The following is a 23,572-nucleotide window of genomic DNA, read 5'->3' on the forward strand; positions in this document are numbered from 1 at the left end:
CTGCTCCGCCGCGTCCTCCCGCCCCTGTTTCCCTCCACCGTCCCCTTCCCCACCACCCAATAGAAACGGAGACAGTCTTGAGGGGCTGGTGAATTGACCAATGGTCTTCAGCAAGGGGCGGGTCGAACGGAAGGAGAGGGAGGGAGGCTGCCGCCATCTTGGATGCCGCGGAGCCCGAGAGAGGGGGGAGAGGGAGAGGGAGAGAGAGGGAAAAAGAGAGAGAGGGAGAGACCCGGAGACCCCGGAGCCGCCGGTGAGAGAGCGAGAAGGGGCGGGGCCTAGCCCAGGGGGCGGGGCCTATGAGTACCTACGGGAGCTCCGTAGGGGGCGTGGCCAATGGGAGGTCTATAGGGGGCTCTATAGGAGGTGGGCGCTATACAGAGGGAGGATGTTTCTGTAGGCGCTGTTGGGGGGGAATTGTAGGTGAAAGAAGGCTCTATAAGGGACTGGGTGTTTCGTGGTGCAATGATCTGTAGGGGCCACAAAGGGGGTCCTGTGGGGGGGGAGATGGGAGTGTTGTGATTCCATAGGTAGGACCCTGAACCTATAGGATGTGAGGCCCATAGGTCTCTGTGAGCAAAAAGAGGGTGGGTGGAGTTAGTGCCTCTGGCAGAAGGATACGGGGTGGCTGCGATGTTATAAGGGCTACTTTGAGTCAGAGAGGGTTGTGGGTCCTGTGATCATCTAGGAAACTTATACACATCTATCTGTCTGATTTGGAGGGGTCCACTGAGAGGCATGTATATTAAAGAGAAAGGTTTACATTATTGAAACACTTCCAGAGGGGTAAGATAGATGTGTTAGTCTGTTGAAGCAAAAACAACAAAATGTCTTGTGGTACTTTGAAGACCTAACAAATTTTATTGTGGTATAGCATTGTGGCAACTGATGAAGTGGACCCTAGTCCACAAAAGCTTATACCATAATAAAATTTGTTAGTCTTTAAGGTACCACAGGACTTTTTCTTATTATATTACTGAAGTTTCGGTACCTAAGAGAAATAAAGGACCTGTTAAGAAAAAGTGTGTTTTCATAAAGCCCCCCCCCCAGCATGCACAGAACTTGTATGCTATGGGGTTCTGTAGGGGGGGTCAGTGTCCATGGGGGGAGATCTGGAGTAATCCTGTACCAAGAGGGTATCCAGTGGCTGGAAAACCTCTGTTAGCATAAGTGCATCTCTTAACTTAAGAGTAATAAGAATTGGTTGTGCATTACTAGAGGAATTTGTGACAAGCTCTTAACATGTCTAAATAATGGGAAGTAAACAAACAGGCCTATATTTGCTTCTTTTCTGTAATTGGTTTTGGTTTTGCTACTTGTGGACCGAGACAAGGCATTATGCAGAGGAATGAGGCTTCAGCCTATCATCTGTGGGATGGCTTGCTGGCTTTTAAGATTTCATTGGCCATTACCTGCTCATTTTGCAGCCTGAAAGGCTACAGACTTGCTTCTTTCTTCTGAAAGCTGAGATTCTTAATATTCAGCATTCTGCTCCCAGTGCCAGATGTCTACATTTGTCTGGTACTGTAGCTGGTTGTTGATGGTAATGTAGAAAATACTTTACAGGTTGCATCTTAGTCCTACTCACAGCCATCATGTGCAATAGATCAAGACTGGGTGAAATCTCAGCAGCTTGGTAGGAACATAGGAAACCACCCTTATACCAATCAGATCATTGGTCTATCTAGTACAGTCTACACCAGTGGTTCCCAAGCTGTGGTCTGCAAGCTTCATTCAGGTGGTCCACAGAGTGTCTGTGGACTGGTGGTTGAAGCTGGCATATCTGTTGTATTACATATTCATATTAATTTTTAATTGTATTTTAATTGCGTCTTTTATTTCTAATACTGTTTGATTGTTTTACATTCTATGGAATACAATAAAATACAATATATAAGAAATAAAAGAAGCAATAAAAATACAATTTAAAATCATATAGCATCTAGCACAGCATATTACAATTACTGCAATAGGCAGAGACATCATTAAGTCATCTGCCCAGACCCTCAGCGATTTTCAAGTGGTCCGTGGGAAAAACAGTTTGGGAATCACTGGTGTACACTGACTTGCAATAGCTCTCCAGGTTTCAGAAAGGAGTATTTCTCGGTCCTACTTAGAAATAGCAGGGACTGAAGTTGGGATGTTCTGCATGCAAAGTATGTACTTTACCACTAAGCTACAGCCCTTCCCAGTTGCTTAAAAACTGACGCTACTACCTGAGAAACTGAATATTCCCTCTGTCTCTACAGGGCTGATGCTTAAAAATGGGGTGGGGGAGGTGTTATCCTAGGAACTTGGTCCATTTCTCCGGTACTGTAAGTCACAATATTAATACAGTACCATAGTAGCTCAGTGGTGATATGCACAGATGGAATCCTTGTCTAATTTTTTCAGGTCCTGGGTTCAAGACATAGTGCAGGTTTGAATCTTGTAGTTCAGTGATAGAAAACACACTTTGTCTGTATACATGTATTTATTTTATGTAGTTTTTAAAAACAACAACACTTATATACAGTTTTCCACCTCATATAAGCTGTCCAAAGCAGCTAAAAACTATCAAACACAACATTTTAAAAAAAAATTCAGCAGAAATCACGGAGCAAAAAGCACATCAGACATTGGTCACAGCCTGTGCCTGATGAAATAATAATAGCAGCATATGCCTGTTGAAATAATAATAATAATAATAATGTTTTCAGGTGGTCTTGAAGCACTAGCAGTTTAGGAGCCAAGAACATTTCCTCGGCCGAGGGAGTTGTATAACCTGGGGTCCACAACTGAGAAGGCCCCTTCTCACATTACCATCAGCCAGATCTCTTGATGGCATCAGGAAGTGGAGAAGGGCCTTTCCTAATGATCTGAGTGGACGGGCAGGTTCATAAAGTCTCAGGTTCAATCTCTCCTGTTAAATTATTTCTAACAGCAGGGCTAAGAAACACCACTGCTTGAGGCCTGGGTGAAGCACTGCCCATTAGAAGATGCAGCACTGGGTCAGGCGGGCCAGTTGCCTGACTTGTGCATGGTGGCTGAATATATGTTTAGGTGTTTAGAAAGAGGGAACAGAGGCTGAGAGAGAACGACTTCCCTGTGGGTACATGCCAAGGCCACAACTGGGATGGGATTTTAATTTTTTGGTTGATTGGACCATATTAGTTTTTGGTAGCCTAATATCAAGGCTGTCCCAGACTCTGGAAAGCTGGAAAATTCTGAAATATCAACTATATTAGTAGATGTTAATCTTGGATGATCTGGTGACAGTGTTCCTTGTTGTGTGAGTGTGAGTATGTGGTCTTTTTAGATGGTTATGTTAAGACACAGGATCCAGATGTCTTTATTCAAAACTGTAGTCCTTTTGCAGGAAAACTGTTTTTCCCACAACATTCAAAAGTACCACTGGGAAAATGCCGTTTTCTTTCCATGTAGAGTGTCAGTTGCAATTATATGTGACAACTGGTCATTCTAGTTGTTTATCTATCTATTGGTCAATACCTATGATTTTGCTTGTGTTGAGCAACATAAATCCCTCCCCCCAATACCACAGTAAAAGTTCTATTTTTTTAATTTATGTATAGAAATCTTCTAAGGCTAAGCACCCTCATGCTATACCATTCAAGTGCAGTAGCCCTTAAAAAAATCAGTGCAAAAGCAATCCCCCTATTTATTTTGTGGACTTTCTCCTACCTTCCTTAATTTTTCTTTATCTTTCTGAAGGTTTGTGTGTTTCTCCTGTGGTGCCCCCTGAGTGTTAAAAAGATAGAGCCGTATCAATTTCATCCTCTTCCTTTTGATGTTATCCTCACACTGCAGATGCCAAGCAAGGCAAAGAGAAAGTGACTTTCTTAAGGCTACCTACTGAGTTCTTAATGGAAATGAGATTTGAGTCTAGGATCTCCTGATTCGCAGCTCACTCTCTGAGCTGCCACGCTGCACTTAGAGAAGTAAGGCTGCTTGCATTAAGCAAGGGTGTCTGGTTCAGGACCACACATAAGTGGTGGTGCTAGCAGTGTCGGCCAGTCACATATTGAGTGCTGCCATGTACCAGGCAAATAGGGTAGGGCACTCCATCCTGCACATGTGGTTATCCTTGTCTGCAAATGCCATCTTTCAACTGGGCATTGGAGGTGTTCAGGACTGTGTATCAATCTAGCCTTTTTTATCTACAGTGCCCTCTGCAGCAATCCCCCTTCCCCATCAATATCCTATGGAGATTGCATAGAACAGTTATGCAGGAATATATAAGGGATTATCAAGAAATGTTGCCAGGGGGTGCACTTTATACAATCAAATGCATAAATACCGAGATGGCTGACCAGGGCTAGAGAACACCACATAGCAGAGGCCTAGTGAATTGTGACAGCATAAATGTAGTCAAAACCACAGGACACTTGCAATGGCCCCCGTAAGGTTGTGATGCTGTACATACTTTCAGTCCCATTGAACAAAGTGGGACTGACTTTCACATCCAAAAGCATGGGATGCAGCTGCAACTCTTCTCCAGGTATTCCTCTTTTTTTCTCCTGGTGACTCCACATCAGGCAAGGCCCAGTCCTTTGCAAAGCATGTAGGACGTTGTGTGCAGCACGTCAGAAGGCTCTTGGACTGCCTTAATTAGGCTGATATGGACAGTGCAGATGGAGAGTATCTCACAAGATGCTAGAGCTCAGTTACGCACACAATGCAATCTATCAGGCTAGACAAAAGAAAGTGTTTTGGTATGAAACACAGCAGAAGGTCCATAGCTCAGTGGCAGAGTACACGCTGCAGTCCTTGGCATCTCCAGGTAGGGCTGCGAAAGAGTTCCGTCAGGAATTCTGGAGAACTGCTGTCAGTCAGTGTAGACGTTACTGGGCTAGATGAGCCACTAGTCTGACTCGCTATAAAACGGCTTCCAACATAAGCAGAAAGAATTCCTTGCTCAAGATGCAGCCGTGGCCAATAACTGAGACAGGATTTTTTTAAAGAGAATTAGACAAAGTTGAGGAAGGGAGGTTTTTCTCAATCACGTCTATGGCCTCCCGGTTCAATAGTTTATCTCACTATTTGTGTGTGAGGGGTAGCATAGTGCAGTGGATAGTATTGGCTTGGGGTCTTGAGATCATGCATTTGTTCGAACCATCCTTTCTTTTTTTACTTCCCAGGGAATTTAGGTGAGCTTCTGCTTCAGTGCAGGATTCAGTTCTCCTTGTCTGCTGTTTGTTTAAAAAAAATACCGTTGAGTTGGATCAGGCCTGTGGTCCAGCTATTCCTGCATCTTCCTGTAGTCGGTGGTCAGATGTAATGCTTACATAAGCTATTTTCTCCACCCTGTGTTGACTTTCTTCTGTCAACAAATCGTTAGCTGTCTCAATATGTTTCCCCATCTATTCTATTTTCAAAAGTGCATGTACGTCCAGACCACAAAAATTACTAACCTGCCATTTTTTACACTAGATTAGTAAGAGGCTCGTATCCTGTATTTTCACGCTGTTTGCTGAGGAAGGGAAACCAACACATGATACAGGCTGGTAAAAAAATTACCTTCTCCTGGTTGGCAGTGGAGGGGCAGAACTGAGGGACAGGCTTCCTTTCCTCTGTAGCCAGCACAGAAACAAAGTAGACAGGCAGAGGAGAAGTGGAGCAATCTGTCCCTGCACCACCAGCTTGCTCACTCGCCTGCATGAAATCCCCGGTCATGTATGGCTACCAGGCTGGTACTTAAATACAAGGCTGATACACTCCGTCCTTCCCCCTTCCTTGCTTGTAAAGTTTTGCACTAGAAGTCCAGCATTTGGGCTGAGAAGATAGTGGGTGGATAAAAGAGTTCCAAGTTTGTTTTTAAATTTGAGTTGAACCCTGCTTTTCTGTGTAAAAATTAACCAGGTCAGGTATTACAGAAATGCCACAATAGATCATGTACTTGTTTAACATTGTGCAAGTTATCAATATTTAGACTGTCAGCCAAAATATCAGAGACACTTAACTTTCCATGTTGTATGAAAACACAAGTGCCAAGGGATTTCCAGGTGCAAAGGCGGATAGTGGGCAGAACAGTTTTTCTCCATGTACTCTTGCTTAATGTTCTTAGATGTGTATACAGAGAGCCAAACAGAAGTCCTTCATTTCACTGTTCCTACCTATAAGACAGTATACATTTTGTAGTTCAAACGATATATCGGCTACACAGACAGAAGTTGATTATGGTCCTGTATAGTATAAATGCTGTATATAGTTGCAAACGTACATTTTAATTGCTGTAACAACCGGTTAGCATGCATGCTTGTTCAGGATATCTGAATTGTAGCCCAAATCTATGGTTATTTACTCAGAAGTAAGTGCCGCTGAGTTCAGGGGTGGGCATGGGATTGCAGCCCTAGAAAGTGGGAAATTGGATTTAACCAGCACTCTTACTTAGTGATGTAAATTGACTCAGAATTAACTGTGCATACTTTGCTGCATGGTAGAGATACAATATAATAAGACAGGAGTGATTTTCAGTTTGTGTTTTCGGAGTCGTGTGATTCTTCAGAAGCTTATTAGGAGTTCCTCCATAATAAGGTCAGCAATACTGGAGAGCCTTCTCTGAAAGACAGGAGGGTGCTGGAGTGTCTTCTTGGTCACACACTCAGTTCATGCAGGAGCATCAATGCATCTAACAAGCCTAGTCAGTGAGCTGCATTAACTGATTGTGTACCCTAAAATATGCTCCAGAATCTTTTGCAGTGGTTCCTTGGCAGATGGGGAAGGGGGGTTGCTCCTTGAATGTAAAGTCTGGAAACCAGCGAGCTGTATCCATGGGCTAGATGTAAAGTAAATGAAATAAACGTGTAAACAGTTGTTCTATTGTAGCAACAGGAACACATGTAATAAAGCAACTGAAAATCTCACAACAGAACCATGGAAGGAATTCTATAATTTACAGTAGTTTCATTAAAAGCCCGCGCTTTCAGTCTTAGATGTTGGTGCCACTGTTTTTTAGTGCTGCGGTTGTTAATTCTTCTCCCTAGCCTGTTCCTATCAATCAGCAAATTGCTCCCCTTTTCTTAGAACAGCCTTCCTCCACAGGTTGTTGGACTTCCGTTTCCATAGCCCGTGATCATTGACTGGGGCTAATAGGAACTGGAATCCAGCAACATCTGGAGAGCCCTGGGCTAAGGTTACCAACTGACCCAAAGGGCCTGCCCTGGCCTCCTGTGCCTTTAATGGCAGCTTGATGTGGGGAATTTGGCAGGTGAAGATTTTCGTGGTGTGAAAATAAGCATTGCCACCTGCTAATGTTTGCAGATGCCTCTGCCTTTAATGGCACAGGAACAGTGTGTGGTTAAATAAAAAAAAAGCCCTGTTCCTCCAGTGACCCCCCCTTCTCTTGCCACTCTCCTGCCCAGGTTGTTGTGACTGGTGGGATTCTAATTTTGCCCCACAACAGGTAGGAGGAGGGTGAATTTAGGGATATAAGTAGCTCCTCCAAAAACTGCAGTTTTAGGCAGGCTTACTTGGAGAGTAATTCCTTTTGAATTTAGTGGAGCTTACTTTTTTTAAAATGTATTTATTTATTATAAAATTTCTATCCCAACCATCTTCCCAATGGGAGCCCTAGTTCTGAGCAGGCATCCGTTAAACCAAGTTCCATTTATTCCAGAGGCAACATTAGATCTAAGTCTCTTGCTTGGAATTGGGAAATGTTAGGAGCTTCCCATGGCCACCCAGATTCATGCTTGCCGTTGGTCTTCTGGTGCCTCCTCATGAAAGGAGGATTATTTCTGCAGATGATAAGGAGTGAGGTGGGAGACCCAGACCCACAGGTGGTGGTGGGATCCAGTAGTCGGCAGCCGAGAAACAGGCACAGCAAAACTCCAGAGTTGTCTGGAAAGACAGTGGAGTTCAGGAAGTTGAAGCAGGGTAGGTGTCTACCAGGATGCAGAGCAGGCTAGGCTGTGCTGTCTACCCAGGTGGCAGAATGTAACAATAAGCTGGGCTGCACCACTGCAGGTGTGGACCACAGTTCTGAATGCTCCCCTACATTTTTTTAAAAAATGGTTTGCAAGGAAGAAGAAAACTAGCATCCATCACCAGGTAACAGACTAGGCTACAGCCTGTCTCCCCCGATAGGCTGCTTTTTCTCTTTACTTGAAGGAAGGTTTTTGTTTTTTGAAATACGTTGATGCTCTTAAAAATTGAATCCTTTCTCTTCTCTCCCGCTCTGGGTCTGAAGTGGTCCAGCCCACTTAACCACCTCAGCAGTCTGCTGCATAGTTTTCCAAGTAAATGAACATGTGTGCATTAGCTGAGAACTGTCGGAAGAGAACAGGGACTGGTTCAGTCTTGTGAATAAACCCTGTAACATTTGCTAGCCCCAACTGCACAGGCTTACCAGTGGGCGCTGTCTGTGGCATAGTTACAGTCAGGAAAGAAGCAGGGGAACACACGTACCCATTTCCCTTTGCGGTCACCTGGAAAAATGTCTTCAGGAACCAGGTGTCTCTTTACATGCCTGCAGTAGTGATTGGTAGGATTGCCACCCTTTTCCCTAGCAGAGCTCCTGTGCCTTTAATACCTGTGCAACAAGAAGAAATTCAGCAGACAGACCTTTCCTGACATAACTGATGGGAAAAGCTTAACCTGCTCAACTTCTGCTTGGTTGGCAGCAGCTGTTTAAAGGAGCTGAAGGACAAAGTTGGCAACCCTTAGTGTTTCCCAGGCTAGGACAACAACATTGTTTGGGAGGCAAGAACCTATTTCTTCCCTCTCATTTCGTAGCTGTCTCTAAACTCTTGTGCACCATTCCGTGCCCGACTCCCTGAGGTTGCAGCCTTGTGTACCGCTGGACTTTCATAGCTGCCTCTCGCACTTCCCAGTTTGCTTCCTGACATGGTGGGCAACTGGGTGGGGGAGGAGAAGGTGAGGCTCTTTCCCCTGTTAGTCATGTGCTTTTCTCACCTGCACCAGGAACCTGGCTGGAAAAAAGAGAGAGAGAGAAAGAGAGACAGCAAGCACCCAGGGGCCACTAGGTAAGCACAAACCTTATATTGCATTCCCCAAAGGGCATCCTCCCACCCACCGCAGTTAAAACAACATTGTCAAATAACATAGTCTAAAAAAGCTGGCAACTAGCTTGTTTTTGTTGACAAATGGACAAAATAAAAAGCTGTTTGGCTTGTGATTCTGTTCAAGCCTTCTGGCCCCTATAACAAGCAATGCACAAGTTTCCTGTCTGAAAAAGGAGAGAGTGGCAGATAAAGGCAAATCCCCACTCCAGATCTGTTCCACCTAGGATTATGATGGTGGTTTTTTTCTGGTAGACTCTGTGCACGTCAAATAAATAAATAGTTGTACATCAAATAAATAAATAAAGCAGCAGATGACGTTTTCCCCCGTGTTGCATTGTTTGAATGCTAGTAAAAGCTTCATGTGCTGAACTTCTGCCTGTTTATGCAACCACCTGAAAAAGAAATATCCTTAATTCCACCTGTGCCAGTTTCTCTATCTCGAGAGTACCTCCCCAAGGCATTTCTTATCCCTCCTCTTTCATTTTGTCTGGGATCTTTTGTATGAATCAATTAGGTTTGCATTCTTTATTTTTCTTTGGACAGAAACGCTGTGCCTTTAACAGGTAGAAATCAACAAAGGAAAGCTTTTCTGGACATAGAGGTGCAGTGATGAAAAAAGCCTCACCTATGGATTTCTACCTGTTATACAGCTGCTGAAAACTTCATCAGTTTTTTTTTAAAAGATGGTAACCCTAATCACTCTGCTTATTTACCCTGCTTACTTCCATTTAGCCCCTTCCAGTAGGGGGTGCTAGCACTGTCCTGGGTTTGCCTTTTAACTTGTCTTTCTGCTGGCTTTTCTTGAAGCGTTGACGCTCTATAAAGTATGAAGAGAGCCCCTCTATAGTGAAGGAAACATGGCAGATAAGAGGAAGCTACAAGGTAAGGTAGTTTACCTGTACTCTCCATGCTCAGGGCTATAAATGCAGGCTAGAGACCCGGCTGCTCCAGAGAAGAGGGTGGGGCTGCTCATCAGGACAGCTGGGTCAGAGCCAGGACTCTTGTTCTCTAGGAGAGGGTGGGTTCCAGCTGGTTAGAGTGGAGGGAGGAAGGGAGAGCTGTCTAAATAAGCAAGATCCTGAACTCTTTTTTTTTTTGTGGACTAGGAGTGACTTAGAATACTAGGAAACTATATCTGTATGCTCTGAAGGGAGAGTGGAATTTAGTAAGGGGAGGTGTCTGCGTTCTCTGTTGGTAGAAGGTTAGACCTAGGACACCGGCAGGGTGACAGGGCAGGCTTGTGGGAATCTGGGGGAACCACTGCTCCGGAATTCTCCTCTGCTCTCCTCCTAGGAGAGGAAAGAAGGGGCTGGGCAGGTAGATTTTGTGATTGCTCTCAGCAGTGACTTTTCTCTCCTCGCTCCCCAGGTGAGATTGATCGGTGTTTGAAAAAGGTGTCAGAAGGTGTGGAGCAGTTTGAAGATATCTGGCAGAAGGTGAGGGCTGCTGTGGTCTCCCCTTTTGAGTTCTGCCCTGTTCTCTGACATCCATCCTGCTGTAGCCTGTTACATCATTATATTATCTTGTAACTGTTCTTGTTGCTACATCCACAGAGGTTTCTATTCCTCTTTCTCTCCTCCTCCCTGAAATCTTTTTGATTCCTTGCATTTGTTGTTCCAGTTTGATCTCCTCCTTTACCTGCCCCCCTGACACCTGGGCCCTCAGTCTTTATCACACCCTCCCCCCCCCCTTCTCTCTCTGCAACAGCTCCACAATGCAGCTAATGCCAACCAGAAGGAGAAATATGAAGCCGATCTGAAAAAAGAAATTAAAAAACTCCAGGTAAGAATCTATCTGGCCTTGTTTCAAGATACTTTGTTACCGAATGTTGGGAGAAATGAACCCCCTGGTTGAAGTGGTCTGAATGTTGGGACTCCAGGGTTCCTTTTGGAAGGAGCAGAGGAACATGGGAAACTCTGTCCCCTTAGGTCTTGCTGGCTTATTGTTTGCTTAGAGTAGTGGTTGTGGTGGTCTAGACACCGTTATGCCTCCCTTCGGAGGGGAAGAGCATCGGCATTAGGGTGTGCGCAGCAGCTTTCTTGTGAGTAGGCCTTAGAGGAGTAGCAAAGATCCATAGATGAGAGCAGCCTTCCCCTGCCTGTTGCCCTCTAGATGTTTTGGACTGCATCTCCCATTTTCCCTCACCATTGGTCATGCTGGTTGGGGCTGACTGGGGCCCCAAACACCTGGAGGGTAGCAGGTTGGGGAAGGCTGCATTTGAGTGAGAACATGGCTTGGAAGAGCCCTGGTTTTTCATGAAGGGTAACATGTCTAGTGAACTCAGTTTCTGTTAAAAGACAGTGAATTCTCTTTGTTGGAGCACAGAGGAACTAGGTACCAAGCTTCCTTGTTTCAATGCCAGCTCTAGTGCTGGTTGTTTGTAATGAACAGTCCACAACTTGTTCCTCCTGTTTGACCATTGCTGTAACCACTAGCCTTCATCATTGTAGGGGTGGTCTCTTTTCCCTGACCAATTTCCTCCTCCCTATCAACTACTCTTCTTCTGCAGAGATTGAGGGACCAGATCAAGACGTGGGTTGCATCCAATGAGATTAAGGACAAAAGGCAGCTAATAGACAACCGGAAACTCATTGAGACGGTAAGGTGGAGAAAGAACCTATTAGCTGCTACATCTCGGTGCTGGGAAAGATGCTGAATTAATTGGGGGTTTCTTTTGGAAAGTTATGTGGTCTACTGAAGGTGTAAATCAAACACTTTTTCTGCCTTCACCCGTTTTCAGATTAATCCTTCTTTTGCTGACTAACAAAGCTAGTTTTTGTCCTTTGTGTACATATACTTATAGGTTTAACTTTGCTTAGCTCCTCCCCCACAGTATTGCCATTGGCTAATAGACAGTGTGACCTCATAAAGGTGAGCCAGCTGGCCATTATAGTCCAGATATAGACAGGGAGAGCTGTAGAAAGGGGTTCTGTGGGGAGCCCTGGATCCCTTTGGAGAAGGTCTTCTGACTGAGGCAGCATGGGATAGATGGTGAGGGCTGGGCTACCTACGTTTTAGAGATGGCTTCTAGGGCATCCTGGGGAAGATCTATTGAGCTGTGAGCCAAGACTCTCCTGTGCCCTTTGGAAAGGAGTGTAGCACTCTGACAGCTGTTTTGCAAGGAGCAAGCTGGGTTTTATATTTTCCATGATGTGCACTAACTGGCATTATGCATGTCTGATGTTCTGCGCTGTTATGAATCTCCTGTCCATCATCTTCTAAATGTTGGAGCATCAAGCCCAAGTGCTATTGTTCGTTATGACTAAAAGAAAAGAAAAAGGGTAATCTGCCCAGTTGGCAAGGGCACAAAATGCATATTTGTTGGATCATTCAAACTTGAGGGTGACATTGTGCATTAAATGGCTGCACACATTTTTACTGCTGTGTGTATCTGTAGCGGGTATTTGCAGCTAACTGTGGATTCTTGGTATGTGACGTGTGACTGAAAATGCATTTGCATGTACACAATATTCAGTGGGATTGCCTTAAAATGTGTGAAGAAGCCCTACAGAGCCATTGTCCCAAGTTCTTTCATTTAAATGATACCATTTACACTCTGATGGCACCATCTCAACTATATTCACAAGCTTTAGTTTTTTTTTGATAAAACAGTGTTGAAGACAGAAGAGGGTGACTGCAAAAGCTGTCAGTGAAGTTACAAAAGTAGACTTGACGTTTAGGACTCTTGGGTAGAAGGAACTCTGGTGAATTCCAGTGAATGGTTAAGGAGTCAGTGTTCTTTGGTTGGTCAGGGATAGGACATAGGGTTCTCCTAGGACATGGACCCTTGTGGCCTGGATATGCATGTCAGCAGAATGGAGTGCTGGAATATTGGCATGGAAGGTGCCACTTCACACTGCAAATGAGGCAAAATCATTTAAAATGTTCCTAAATCCCCTGTGTAAAAAGGACCCCCCCCCAAAAAAAAACCCAGCCTGCCAGGGAGGGGAAAAATAGCACAGCAATAGAAAGGTTCTAGTCTAGTGAAGTTGTATCTCACTGTGCTACTTTTCTTACTTGCAGGGTGTTTTTGTAACGCAATAATTATTTAGAATTTTTTTCTGAACTAGAACAATCTGTTTTACCACCTGGGGATTCTCCTGCTTCATTCTTCTGTATGTGGCTCTCAGGCTGCAAGTAGAGTCTACGCGTTTAGAAAAAAGTACTTGATACAGTTCTCCTGGGGCTGTTCCGCTTCAGAATTTAGGCAGGAGAATTGCTTGATTGAATGTTCCTATTGGCAAAGTCAGATCCTGTTTTGTGTACTTTAAATGCCTACTGCAGATTAGAATTTTTAGTCCACCAATGTGCATAAGAGTGGGAAAAGTCACCCTTTAGCCACCCTAATTGCTGGTCAGAAACTATGGATAAAGCATGCTCAGGGGAGTAAGTCATCTTGATGCTTTTGCAGTTTATTTCCTTTGTTGCCACTGTGGATTTCTAACTTGCCTGTCTTCAAGTGATTGTTGAGGATTTTATATGTATAAGTATACGCATGCGCTGATAGCTTGGACTTTTTGGTGGTCTTTTCCTTGGTTAGCTCAATTATAGCTGCTGTGATCTCTCTTTCCAGCAAATGGAGCGGTTCAAGGTAGTAGAACGTGAGACCAAGACAAAAGCCTACTCGAAGGAGGGCCTGGGCCTGGCACAGAAGGTGGACCCAGCCCAGAAGGAGAAGGAGGAAGTTGGGCAGTGGCTGACGGTGAGGACGAGGGGAGGCTGGGCGGGCTGATAGATAATTGGGAGAGAAAGGAGGTACCTTTTTAGTAGAGGTTCTGGAGACATAGGAGTTAAGGGTCCAGCAACATCAGGTAGGCCATGTCCCTGCTTTAAATTATCCCTTTTTTTACAGTAGTGGATATAAAGAGCTGCCTTATACCATGTTAGACAAATGGTCCTCCTTTTCCACTCATTTTGCTGTGGTTGACTGCAGAGGCTTGAGGTTCAGACACAGAGAGATTTGTCCCAGTCCTGTCACCTGAGATGATATTTTTTATGTTAATTGTTAGCCAACAAACTATACTGATAGTTGGAAAGAAGCGGAAATGACACCGTTAAGGAGATGTTGCAGTTCTGAAAAGAAGTAGAGAGCCTGGCATAAATTTAGAACTGGCCTTGCTAGGCAAAGTCTCAGTCCATCTAGTCCAGCATTTCTGTTTCACCCACAGAACCCAGACAGGCTCCTCCAGGCACTCGCAAGCAAGGGTATGAAGTTGTTGACCTTCCTGTGTCATTTGCCCCCAGCTACTAGAATTCAGAGGTCTACTTCCTCTGAATATTATTACTATTATCTATTAAAATTATATCCCGCCCTTCCTCTCAGAAGGAGCCCCGTGCGGCAGACGATAAAACATTGAAAACATCTTTAAAATGTCTTAAAAACTTCTTAAACAATTCCAACACAGATGCAGACGGGAGTAATACATGAGTGTTCCCATTAGAAAATTTCTTACTGGTGTTGCTTACTCACCTGGGCGGTCTTCTGAGTATGTCCCCATTTGCCAGAGGCCGACTGGAGAACAATCTTTCTATCGCTTCCTTTTTCTTGCCTTCCACCAGAATACTATAGACACCTTGAACATGCAGGTGGATCAGTTTGAGAGTGAAGTGGAGTCGCTCTCTGTCCAGACGCGCAAGAAGAAAGGAGACAAGGACGTGAGTCACTAGAATGTCTTCCTGGGAGGTGCTCGTGTGGGTGGGAGGGGGGTGGGGGGTGGAGGCCTGTGTATGGGAAAGTGGCTGTGACCTCATGTGTCAAAGGTTGAGGTGGGGGTATATATGGGAACCAGGACTTCTGAGATCTTGTAAGCAGGGTGGCGTGAGGGAAGGGAAAGGAGTAGAAGTCAGAGACATGTGCACTAAGTTAGGGAACTGGCAGCCACCGATGTGTGTGGCAGGGCCTCTGTGGGGTTGCTTTTCAGTACAGTGAGTCACAAGAGGCAATACAGGTTTCACGTTAGGGGTCGGAAAGAAGAGGCTGGTTCCAGAACAATGCCCAGAATTATCTTCATTGCATAACCCAGCCTTTGCCAACCTGGTGCCAATTGGCTGGGGCTGATGGGAGTTGCTGTCCAAAAATCTGGAGGGCACAAAGTTGTGGCCAAGGCTGGTATAAATAGCCCCCTTGTGCCTCAAAAGCCTGGGGTGGGATACTGTTAGACAATGTATACCCTTACGCAGCCAGGCTGTGCTGGGTTTCCCAAAAAGGAGGGACCTTGAGGTTGGAGGAAGAGAAGGCGCTGAAACTCACTTCCAAGTACCGTTTTTGTCCTGGCTCAGCAGGGCCTATAGTGGGTTTTTCCGATCCAGTTTCAGAGGGCGCCATGAGGAATATGGAGGAATGCAGTTGGGGTTAAGCCCATATTGTTCCAAGGTTTTGTGGGTAAATTCCACACTGACTGAATTGTTTTCCGGGCTGGTGGGGACAGGGATTTAGGAGTCAGGATTTCTTGGCCCTTGCCATTATTCCCATGCATTTCTTTTTATTTGTTACTCTGATATCCCATGCTTCCGCCTCCAAAGAGCTTCAGACAGCTTGCATGGGAGGTTTCTTCCTCCCCCATTTTATTTTCGCAACAAAATCATACGAAGCAGGGTTAGGCTAAGTTACGCAGTGAGCTTCACAGACAGGTGGGGATTTGAACCCAGCCATCTGTGCTCCCTTCCCACACAGAAGCAAGATCGGATCGAGGGTCTGAAGCGGCACATTGAGAAGCACCGGTACCACATCCGGATGCTGGAGACTATCCTGCGGATGTTGGACAACGACTCCATCAATGTGGATTCCATCCGCAAGATCAAGGATGACGTGGAATACTATGTGGATTCCTCGCAGGACCCCGATTTTGAGGAGAATGAGTTCCTCTATGATGACCTCGACTTAGAAGACATTCGTAAGTGTCTCCCTTGGGTGGGCTGCTCTTGGTTACAGATAATGTGTTCATGGAGAGGAGCAGAGTTTGGCCTGAGTCATAATGGGCCCTTTGCTGGGGGAAGAGGCAGTATTTTAGTGCTAGCTGTGACAGCCATGAGGAGACAAATCCGAAATCAGTTTTAATTGACCAGTTCTCCCCTCTCAATGAACCCTGTGACCCTGGAGGGGAGTTGAGGGCAGCATTCATCTTGATCTGCATCCAGCAGCTGGTTTTTATTGGGCAGAGTATTGTTGCCTGTCCGTAGCCACAGAATCTGCATTTGGTGAGAGTCTGCTATAGTTCTCTGTATTTTATTATTGCCAAGTAGCTTACTAGCTGTTCTGTTTTTTGCTACTTGGACTTACCGCCGTTCAGCTGGGTACTTATTCTGAACTTTTGCATCATTACCCTTTTAAAAACTTCAGATGCATGTACTGCTCTCTGTGCATCCCAGAAATTTGTTTTGTGGGCTTGCTTTAATTTATTTTTCCAAAATGCAATTATGGGATTTCGTGTAAAGAATCGGGCTTTTTGATACCAGCTTTCCTCTTAATCCTGTTTTTAAGTTTTGAGTTCTCCAGGATGTCAAGATACTTTTAAATAAAATAAAGTGCCCCAGCAGCGACCTTTTCCAACAACTAGTCAGTGAGGTCATTCCGTATAACAACAGTACCCCCTGCTGGATTGTGCCGATTACTGACTGACTGTGACTGCTCCTGGTTCATAAGCTTCTCCTTGTTATTGGCCCTGCAGCACAGGCCCTGGTTGCCACTTCCCCACCCAGCCACAGTCACATGGAGGATGAGATGTTCAACCAGTCAAGTAGCACGCCCACATCTACCACGTCCAGCTCCCCAATCCCCCCCAGTCCTGCAAACTGCACAACGGTAAGGAGGGGGCTCGTCTGTTGTGATAGGGGATGGGCAACCTTTTAGGTTAATGTGAATGTGAGCAAACAGTATTGGGGGCATGTGCAGGGTGTCAGCGGGGTAACAACTCTTCCAACAGCGACGCTTACTCATACCTTTCTTCCCCTAGGAGAACTCTGAAGATGATAAGAAACGGGGACGATCAACAGACAGTGAAGTGAGCCAAGTGAGTTTGGAGCACAGGGTTCATCTCCCCCCCCCAGTTGGACTTGGAGGAGGGCTTAGAAACTCAGTTGGTTATTTGAGCAAAGTGAGTGGGATCATAGAATTGAAGAATAGTAGAGTTGGAAGGGGCCTATAAGGCCATCAAGGCCAACCCCCTGCTCAGTGCAGGATCAGGTTGTCTTAGGAGAGTCACTGGAGACTAGTTAGGTAGAGCCATGTCCAGTGTGGTGTTTCTGATGTGGTACAGCCCTGTTGTGAAGACTGTACCACTTATAGAATGGATGTGGGGGTTGATGGAGAGTTGCTTGCTTTGAGAAGGAGATCCATATCACAGTCTCCCTGCTTACAGAAACACTGCATTTAGGGGTGGGGACACAGTCTCTATCATGGCTTTGTTCTAATGCAATTAGTTTTTACAGACAGGGAGATGTTAATGGTAGGTTGCTTTTCTATGGCCAGTCGTCTGTGTGCATTTTCTGAGGTGATACAGAAACACTGATAAGAGGACTGTGCCATGTTAAGGACAGCATGTTTTTGAGCCGGCTGTTCCGAGTGCAGGGACTAGTGAACCAAGACGTGGATCTTCCTGGTTCCTTGTCCTCTTTTTTGAGTGGAATGGCAGTGATTACAACCCTCAGTCTTCTCTCCACCTTCTGTTCTCCCCAGTCCCCAGCGAAGAACGGTTCGAAAAGCCTCCACAACAACCACCACCAGCCGCCTCCCACCATCCCCACCAGCTACCCGATGGGCGGCAGTTCCAGCACTTCGTCCTCCCTGGGAGACGGGCCTGGCTCCAACAGCAACGGGGCTGTGGCTGGCAGCGGGAATGCGAGCAGCAAAGCTAACCCTCCAGTGGGGCACGCACCTACTGCCCCAACCCCTTACGCCCAGGCTGTGGCGCCCCCACCCACCAGCACCAATGCCTCGCAACCGCGGCCTCCCAGCACCCAGCAGAACGCCAGCAAGCAGAACGGGGCAACCAGTGAGTCTGGGCCAGGGCCAGAGGGTGGCCCGTGCTTCAGGTTTTCCAAAAGATTCCTGGGGTGTAGGAATGGCTATTGCATTACGGATTCTGGGCCAGTAGTTGGGATGAGGGGAACCTGTGGCCATCCCGGGGTTGTTGGACTGCCATCAGCCCCGAATGTGGCCAGTGGTCAGGGATGATGGGAGACACAGTCCAGCAACCTCTGGAGGACCACACAGGTTCTTGACTACTGGCCTGTAAAGAAGACGCTTGTAGCCACTCGCAATCTGTGAGCCCTTTTGTTTACAGTTACTGCTATTGCTTACACCAGGTGTGGGGGAACCTTTGGCCCTCCAGAGGTTGCTGACCTGCAACTCCCATCAGCCCCATCAAGTGTCGCCATTGGACAGGGATGATGGAAGTTGTAGGTCAGCAGTAGCTGGAGAGCCAAAGGTTCCCCACACCTGGCTTGATGCAGCGGCCTTGGTTATACGTACTGCTCTATAGCATAGCATAAGCAAGGCGGCAAATCCCTGGCATCACCTGTTAAAACAAAGTATTGAGGAGCAAAGCAGGTGATGGGGAAAGACCCCTCACTGCCCAAGACCCTGGAAAACTACTGCCTGTCTGGGTAGACAGCAATTGGCTGGGCAAGCCAGTAATCGGACCTAGTGTAAGGCAGACTCTCTTCATAATCCAAAGTTTTACTAAAGGGGTGGGGGTGGGGGTGGGAGAACAGATGGATGGGAGGAAGCCTGGGTAGCACAGGACAAACATGAGAGAGTGCAGTCATGCTTTATACAGGAGTTGGAACTAGGGACAGGCTGGAAGGAAAATACGGTTCTTGAGGAGGGATTTGAAAAAAGTGTGGGAGGTGCTTCAGGGGTGGGCATTCTAGGCCTAGGCAGGCAGCTGGGCAGCAGGTGGAGGTGTGGAATCATCATTTTAAAATTGTGTTTGTCTGTTTTTTAAAAAATCTGCCCTTGATTGCAAAGAAAAATGTGACACAAGCAACATCCTCATTTAATCCTCATTTAAAGAAGTATTATATCACTTTTAACACTGATATAACAGTGTGCAGTTTGTGACGGGGTGCTGAGAGTTGTTAAGAGATTCCCTATTCCCTCACAAACCTACAATTCCCAAAGTTCCTTGGGAAGAGGGATTGATTATTAAGCCACTCTGGGAACTGTAGTTCTATGAGGGGAATAGGGGTCTCCGAACAACTCTCAGCACCCTTCATAAATGACACTTCCCAGAATTCTTTGGGAGAAACCATGACTGTTTACAATAGTATAATAGTGTTTTAAATGTATAGTGTGAATGTGGCTACAAACAGTCTGCTTCTTGGTTCAGGTAAAAGGAATCAGACAGGATTTTTTGGGTGGGGTGGCTTTAGGCTGGTCCTCCAACCTTGGGAGGGGCTTCTGTTGAAGAGCCCCAAGGAAACTGGGAGCTTCTGCAGGTGCTGCTGCTCTCATCACTGCATTGCAGTGGTGGGAAAAAGTGCACCTGCTAAAGATTGTTCCACTTCAGAGCCCTTAAAGTGACAGGAGTCCTCACCCTGGATGGAATTTGAATTTGCTCCCACTGAGTGATAGTTTGCACAGGAGCTGGTCCTTTCTTGGGTTTCCCTGGCCCCATTTGCTCTACAGATAGACACTGTCGCTTTTCCTGTATTAAATACCTGCAAGACAATAGTGAAAATGTCAGTTTCTATGCAGTTGTCATTCATTCCCAAAATTAACTAGCCTTCACCTGAGCCGTGCTTGATGGGAGTTGTAATTCAGTAACATTTGGAGGGCCAAAGGTTCCCCACACCTGGTATAATGCCGTGAAAAGCTTCACCTGCCAATTTCTTTCCCATCCAGCTGCAGTTAAGGGCAAAAGAGCAAGCCAGGCTGTTTGCTAACAGTAATGCAGTGAGGAGAGCTATTTTATAGACTGAGGGGAGGGGAGAGTTAAGTCAAGCCACTGTTATGAGCTACTCTGCTGACTTCATCACTGGGGGAGAGACTTGGACCTAGATCGTGAAGCTCAGTTTCCCCTTGTTTGTGTAACTTTGTGATTGTTTAGCACAAAATTCAAGCCACAGATTTTATCTTTTCTGTCTTCTGCCCAGGTTATAGCTCTGTGGTAGCTGACAGCAGTTCAGATTCAACACTAAACAGTGGGAACCAGTCATTGCCTAACCAGACAGCGTCGCACAACCCACCCAGTGTTTCTGCGTGAGTTTCTCCCCCATCTCCTTCCAGTCTGTTCTTCCTCCCTGCTCTCAACATGGTTCCTTTCTTTCCTTCCCTAGTGGGCAGACCATATAGTTCCATACAGAGTGGTGCTTTGTTTTTTAGCTGTCTTGTTGCGAAGTGTTTTGTTTTATAATTATTGTGTAGTTAGTTTGTTTTATCTTCTGTGTCCTGCCCGGGTATCTGTACGAATGAGGGGTTGAGTTGTAAATATTGTTAATAAATACATATAATTCTAATCTTTTACCAGCTTTATTGGTTACCTGCTCATTTTAAAGTGCTGATGGTCAGCCTTTTATTAAAGACCTTACCAAGTTAGGCCAGGGTACCCTAAGAATGGCTGACTCTTCTGTATAAATCCATCTGAGCCTTAAGTTCAGCTTCAGAGTTCCTCTTTTACTTCCTGTCACTGCTGGAGATGCAACTGGCAGGTACAAGAAGAGAGGGTCTTCTCAGTGGTGACACTGAAACTTTGGAACATCCTCTGTGGGAATATCTAACAGGCTCCCTGTCTTCGTATGTTAAGATGGTTTCATAACCCACCTATTCAGTGCTGTAATGATCTGCTGGTTTTAAAGTTGGTCTTTGGGTTTGTAAGTTGATGACTTTTCTTTTTAAAGCCACTTTGAATATAAAATTATTCAAGGAAAGCAAGGATACCCTGGGAGACATTTTGTGCCAGACACGACAAGGGTAACTAGACTTCCCCAATATGGTGCCTTTCATATATTTTGAACTACAACTCTATATAACAACTGGGCTGATGGAAGTTGTAGTCCAAAACATCTAGAAGGCATCAAGCTGGGGAAGACTGAACTAGACAGATGTACAAAAAAACCCCTGAGAAATATCAAACAAAGAGGATATTTTAATCATTCTTGAACCCCCACTTCCTCAAACTTTCCTATTTCAGCAGGTATTTTAAGGTAGTTTTCTTTATTCATGATGAATTTGAATTGTCCTTTTTTATATCTTATGTGCGCTGCTTAGAAATTCTGACTATCAAGCAGTATATAAATACCTGAAATAAATTTAAAAAAGCAGCAGACGGTAAACCCATTATAGCACACTTCAACAGAAAGCATACTGAAACAAATGTTTTCAGAGTCCATTTAAAAGCCAATATAGATGAGGTCCTGCATACCTCTCTAGGGAGAGAATTTCATAGGTGTAGAGCCATTGAAAAGGCCCCGCTCTGGAACCCACCAGCCTGATGGACCTAAATCAGGAGGACAGTGAGCAGGGTCTCTGAGGCTAATCTAATGCCTGGGCAGACATATGTAGGTGCAAATGGTGCTTCAAACGACCTCCTAAACCATTTAGGGATTAAAAGGTTAACATCCACATTGTAAAAGAGCTTGGAAATGAATAGTCAACCAAGTGCAACTGTCACAGCATCTGTGTTCTGAACACCTGGCTCCCACAAGCAGTGTGGCAGCTGCATCTTGTGCCAAACGAATTTTCCAAGCCTCCTATAAAGTCAGCCCCACAGGGAATACATTATTTTGCCACCCCACCCTACCTGTGTGTACCAAAGCTGGATGTAAGCCTGTGTCTAGGTCAGCAGATTTCCCAATCCACAGTACTTTCATCCTATCTAAATTAGACTTAAACAATGTTGGCTCTGAACTTATGATATATGACCATTGCATCTCTCCAAATTCAGTCAGTATCCTTTATGTGCCCCTTGCCTAATATCTAACTAATTTTGTAGACTTTTTAAGTTGATCTTCCTAAAGATAGTCTGGAACTTCCCTTTTCCCCAGAGCAACTTCAGCGTGGAGATTCTTATAGGATCCCTCTGAAACATAGTGAACAACAGCAACCCTTCCCTTCCATCCCAGCTTATAGTGAAGCCTACCATTTTGTACACCTTTTGACTCTAAAGTGAAATTAAATATAAAACAAACCCATCATATTTCCTCATCTCCTGATGGAGTGCCAGATTCACTTTGGAAATCCTAAAAACTGAGTTTCTCTCCTTGTGTGTATGGTGGAACATAATTGTTCATGGATAGCTATGCCTAAAGTGATACTTTTGCTAAGGTCCAGGCTGTGTTTTGCGATTTCACCCAAGCTCTGAAAAAGACAAATATTGTTGGGTGCAACGCACTGAGAGTCTCATCTCTCATTTAACAGGGCAAGGAGAAGAAACAAGTTTCTAGACCTTAGGGTTTCTGAGCTTTCACCAGGCATTTGCCACCCTGCTTTTAAGCCCTAAGTGGACTCAATATGACTTCCTGGGATCCAGAGACAGTTTCAGGGTCCTGCATAGCTTCTTCTTGTGCTTTATGTCCAAGCCTATGTATAAAAATAAATTCTGAGTCCATAAAAGAGACTTATATGAATTATGTAAACTTGGTAATCTGTCCAATTCTGTATTTTATTTTTTTTTTCTATTTGGTTTGGATTTTGCTAGGCATGGAAATGGAGCAAGAAGCTATGGAGAGGCCACAGCCAAATCTTACTCAACAACCTGTCTGGCTCTTAAGATTTTGACAGGCATTGCCCGTATGCACAGTCAAAAGAATATTTTGTAATCGTGAGGTCTATTTATTTATTTATTTGATTTATATCCCACCCTTCCTCCCAGCAGGAGCCCAGGGCGGCAGGAGGCCTAGGAATTTAATGAAAAGAAGCTGAGACTCAAAGCAATGTTCTGAATCTAATACTGCATTCTGTGCTTTTCTCTGCCATTTTATGGAATTATGCATACAGGCTGGACCATGAATAGCTCAAATGGAAAAAAATTTGCAGTATAAACAAACTTGATGTTTGTTGCTACGTGGAGCCCTTTCAGTAGTAATCCTCAGATATTGCTGTTATCTTAAAAATCCCACAGCTTAACCTGATGTGTGGCTGTGGCTGGAGATTGGGTCTTGGCTTTGGGGGGCATGCTATCCTCACAAACTTTTGCATCTGTCCATCTCGCCTCCTTTGGCAGGAAAGAGCCCAGCACAGCTACACAGCCAACTAGTGGCAACAACAGCACTGGATCCAGTCTCCTGGTGCCTCTGACTGCCAACCCTCCTGCCTCGCCCACGCCCAGCTTCTCTGACAGCAAACCCTCCCAGACCCTGCTCAACGGACCACCCCAGTTCAGCTCCACAGCAGAGATCAAGGTGAGAGGCCATCCTTGCTACAGCAATACCACGTCTAGACTTGCTAGTGCAGCTAGGGAAGAATAGATTTAATCTTGTTACCCTTTTTTTTTTTTTTAGCCCTCCTTCCTCTAAGGAACTTGGGCTGATGTATGTGGGCATATTTGTCCCATGTTATCCTCTCAAGAAAATGACTGGCCTCCCAGTAAGCTTTGATAAATCTTAATTTT

General features: G+C 45.2%; 1 protein-coding gene across 5 annotated transcripts in view; it reads left to right on the plus strand.

Moving 5' to 3' along the window:
- Positions 1–153: 153 nt before the first annotated feature.
- The window catches only part of CNOT3 (CCR4-NOT transcription complex subunit 3), a 31,172-nt gene continuing 7,753 nt past the window's right edge, over positions 154–23,572 (plus strand). The window contains exons 1-14 of one of the 5 annotated variants that reach the window (XM_061591333.1): positions 154–253; positions 8,923–8,984; positions 9,831–9,905; positions 10,392–10,459; positions 10,731–10,805; positions 11,533–11,622; positions 13,597–13,725; positions 14,583–14,678; positions 15,697–15,916; positions 16,691–16,824; positions 16,976–17,032; positions 17,698–18,013; positions 20,118–20,223; positions 23,186–23,363. In XM_061591333.1, coding sequence (XP_061447317.1) covers positions 9,881–9,905; positions 10,392–10,459; positions 10,731–10,805; positions 11,533–11,622; positions 13,597–13,725; positions 14,583–14,678; positions 15,697–15,916; positions 16,691–16,824; positions 16,976–17,032; positions 17,698–18,013; positions 20,118–20,223; positions 23,186–23,363 — 1,494 coding nt within the window. In that variant the 5' untranslated portion in view covers positions 154–253; positions 8,923–8,984; positions 9,831–9,880. Of the gene's footprint in view, positions 254–7,311; positions 7,403–8,726; positions 8,985–9,830; positions 9,906–9,963; positions 10,042–10,391; positions 10,460–10,730; positions 10,806–11,532; positions 11,623–13,596; positions 13,726–14,582; positions 14,679–15,696; positions 15,917–16,690; positions 16,825–16,975; positions 17,033–17,697; positions 18,014–20,117; positions 20,224–23,185; positions 23,364–23,572 lie in introns of those variants that run through there. The other 4 variants (XM_061591335.1, XM_061591334.1, XM_061591336.1 and 1 more) reach the window with 4 other exon arrangements.

Source organism: Rhineura floridana, chromosome 11 (assembly GCF_030035675.1).
Source record: "Rhineura floridana isolate rRhiFlo1 chromosome 11, rRhiFlo1.hap2, whole genome shotgun sequence".
NCBI classification, from domain to species: Eukaryota; Metazoa; Chordata; class Lepidosauria; order Squamata; family Rhineuridae; genus Rhineura; species Rhineura floridana.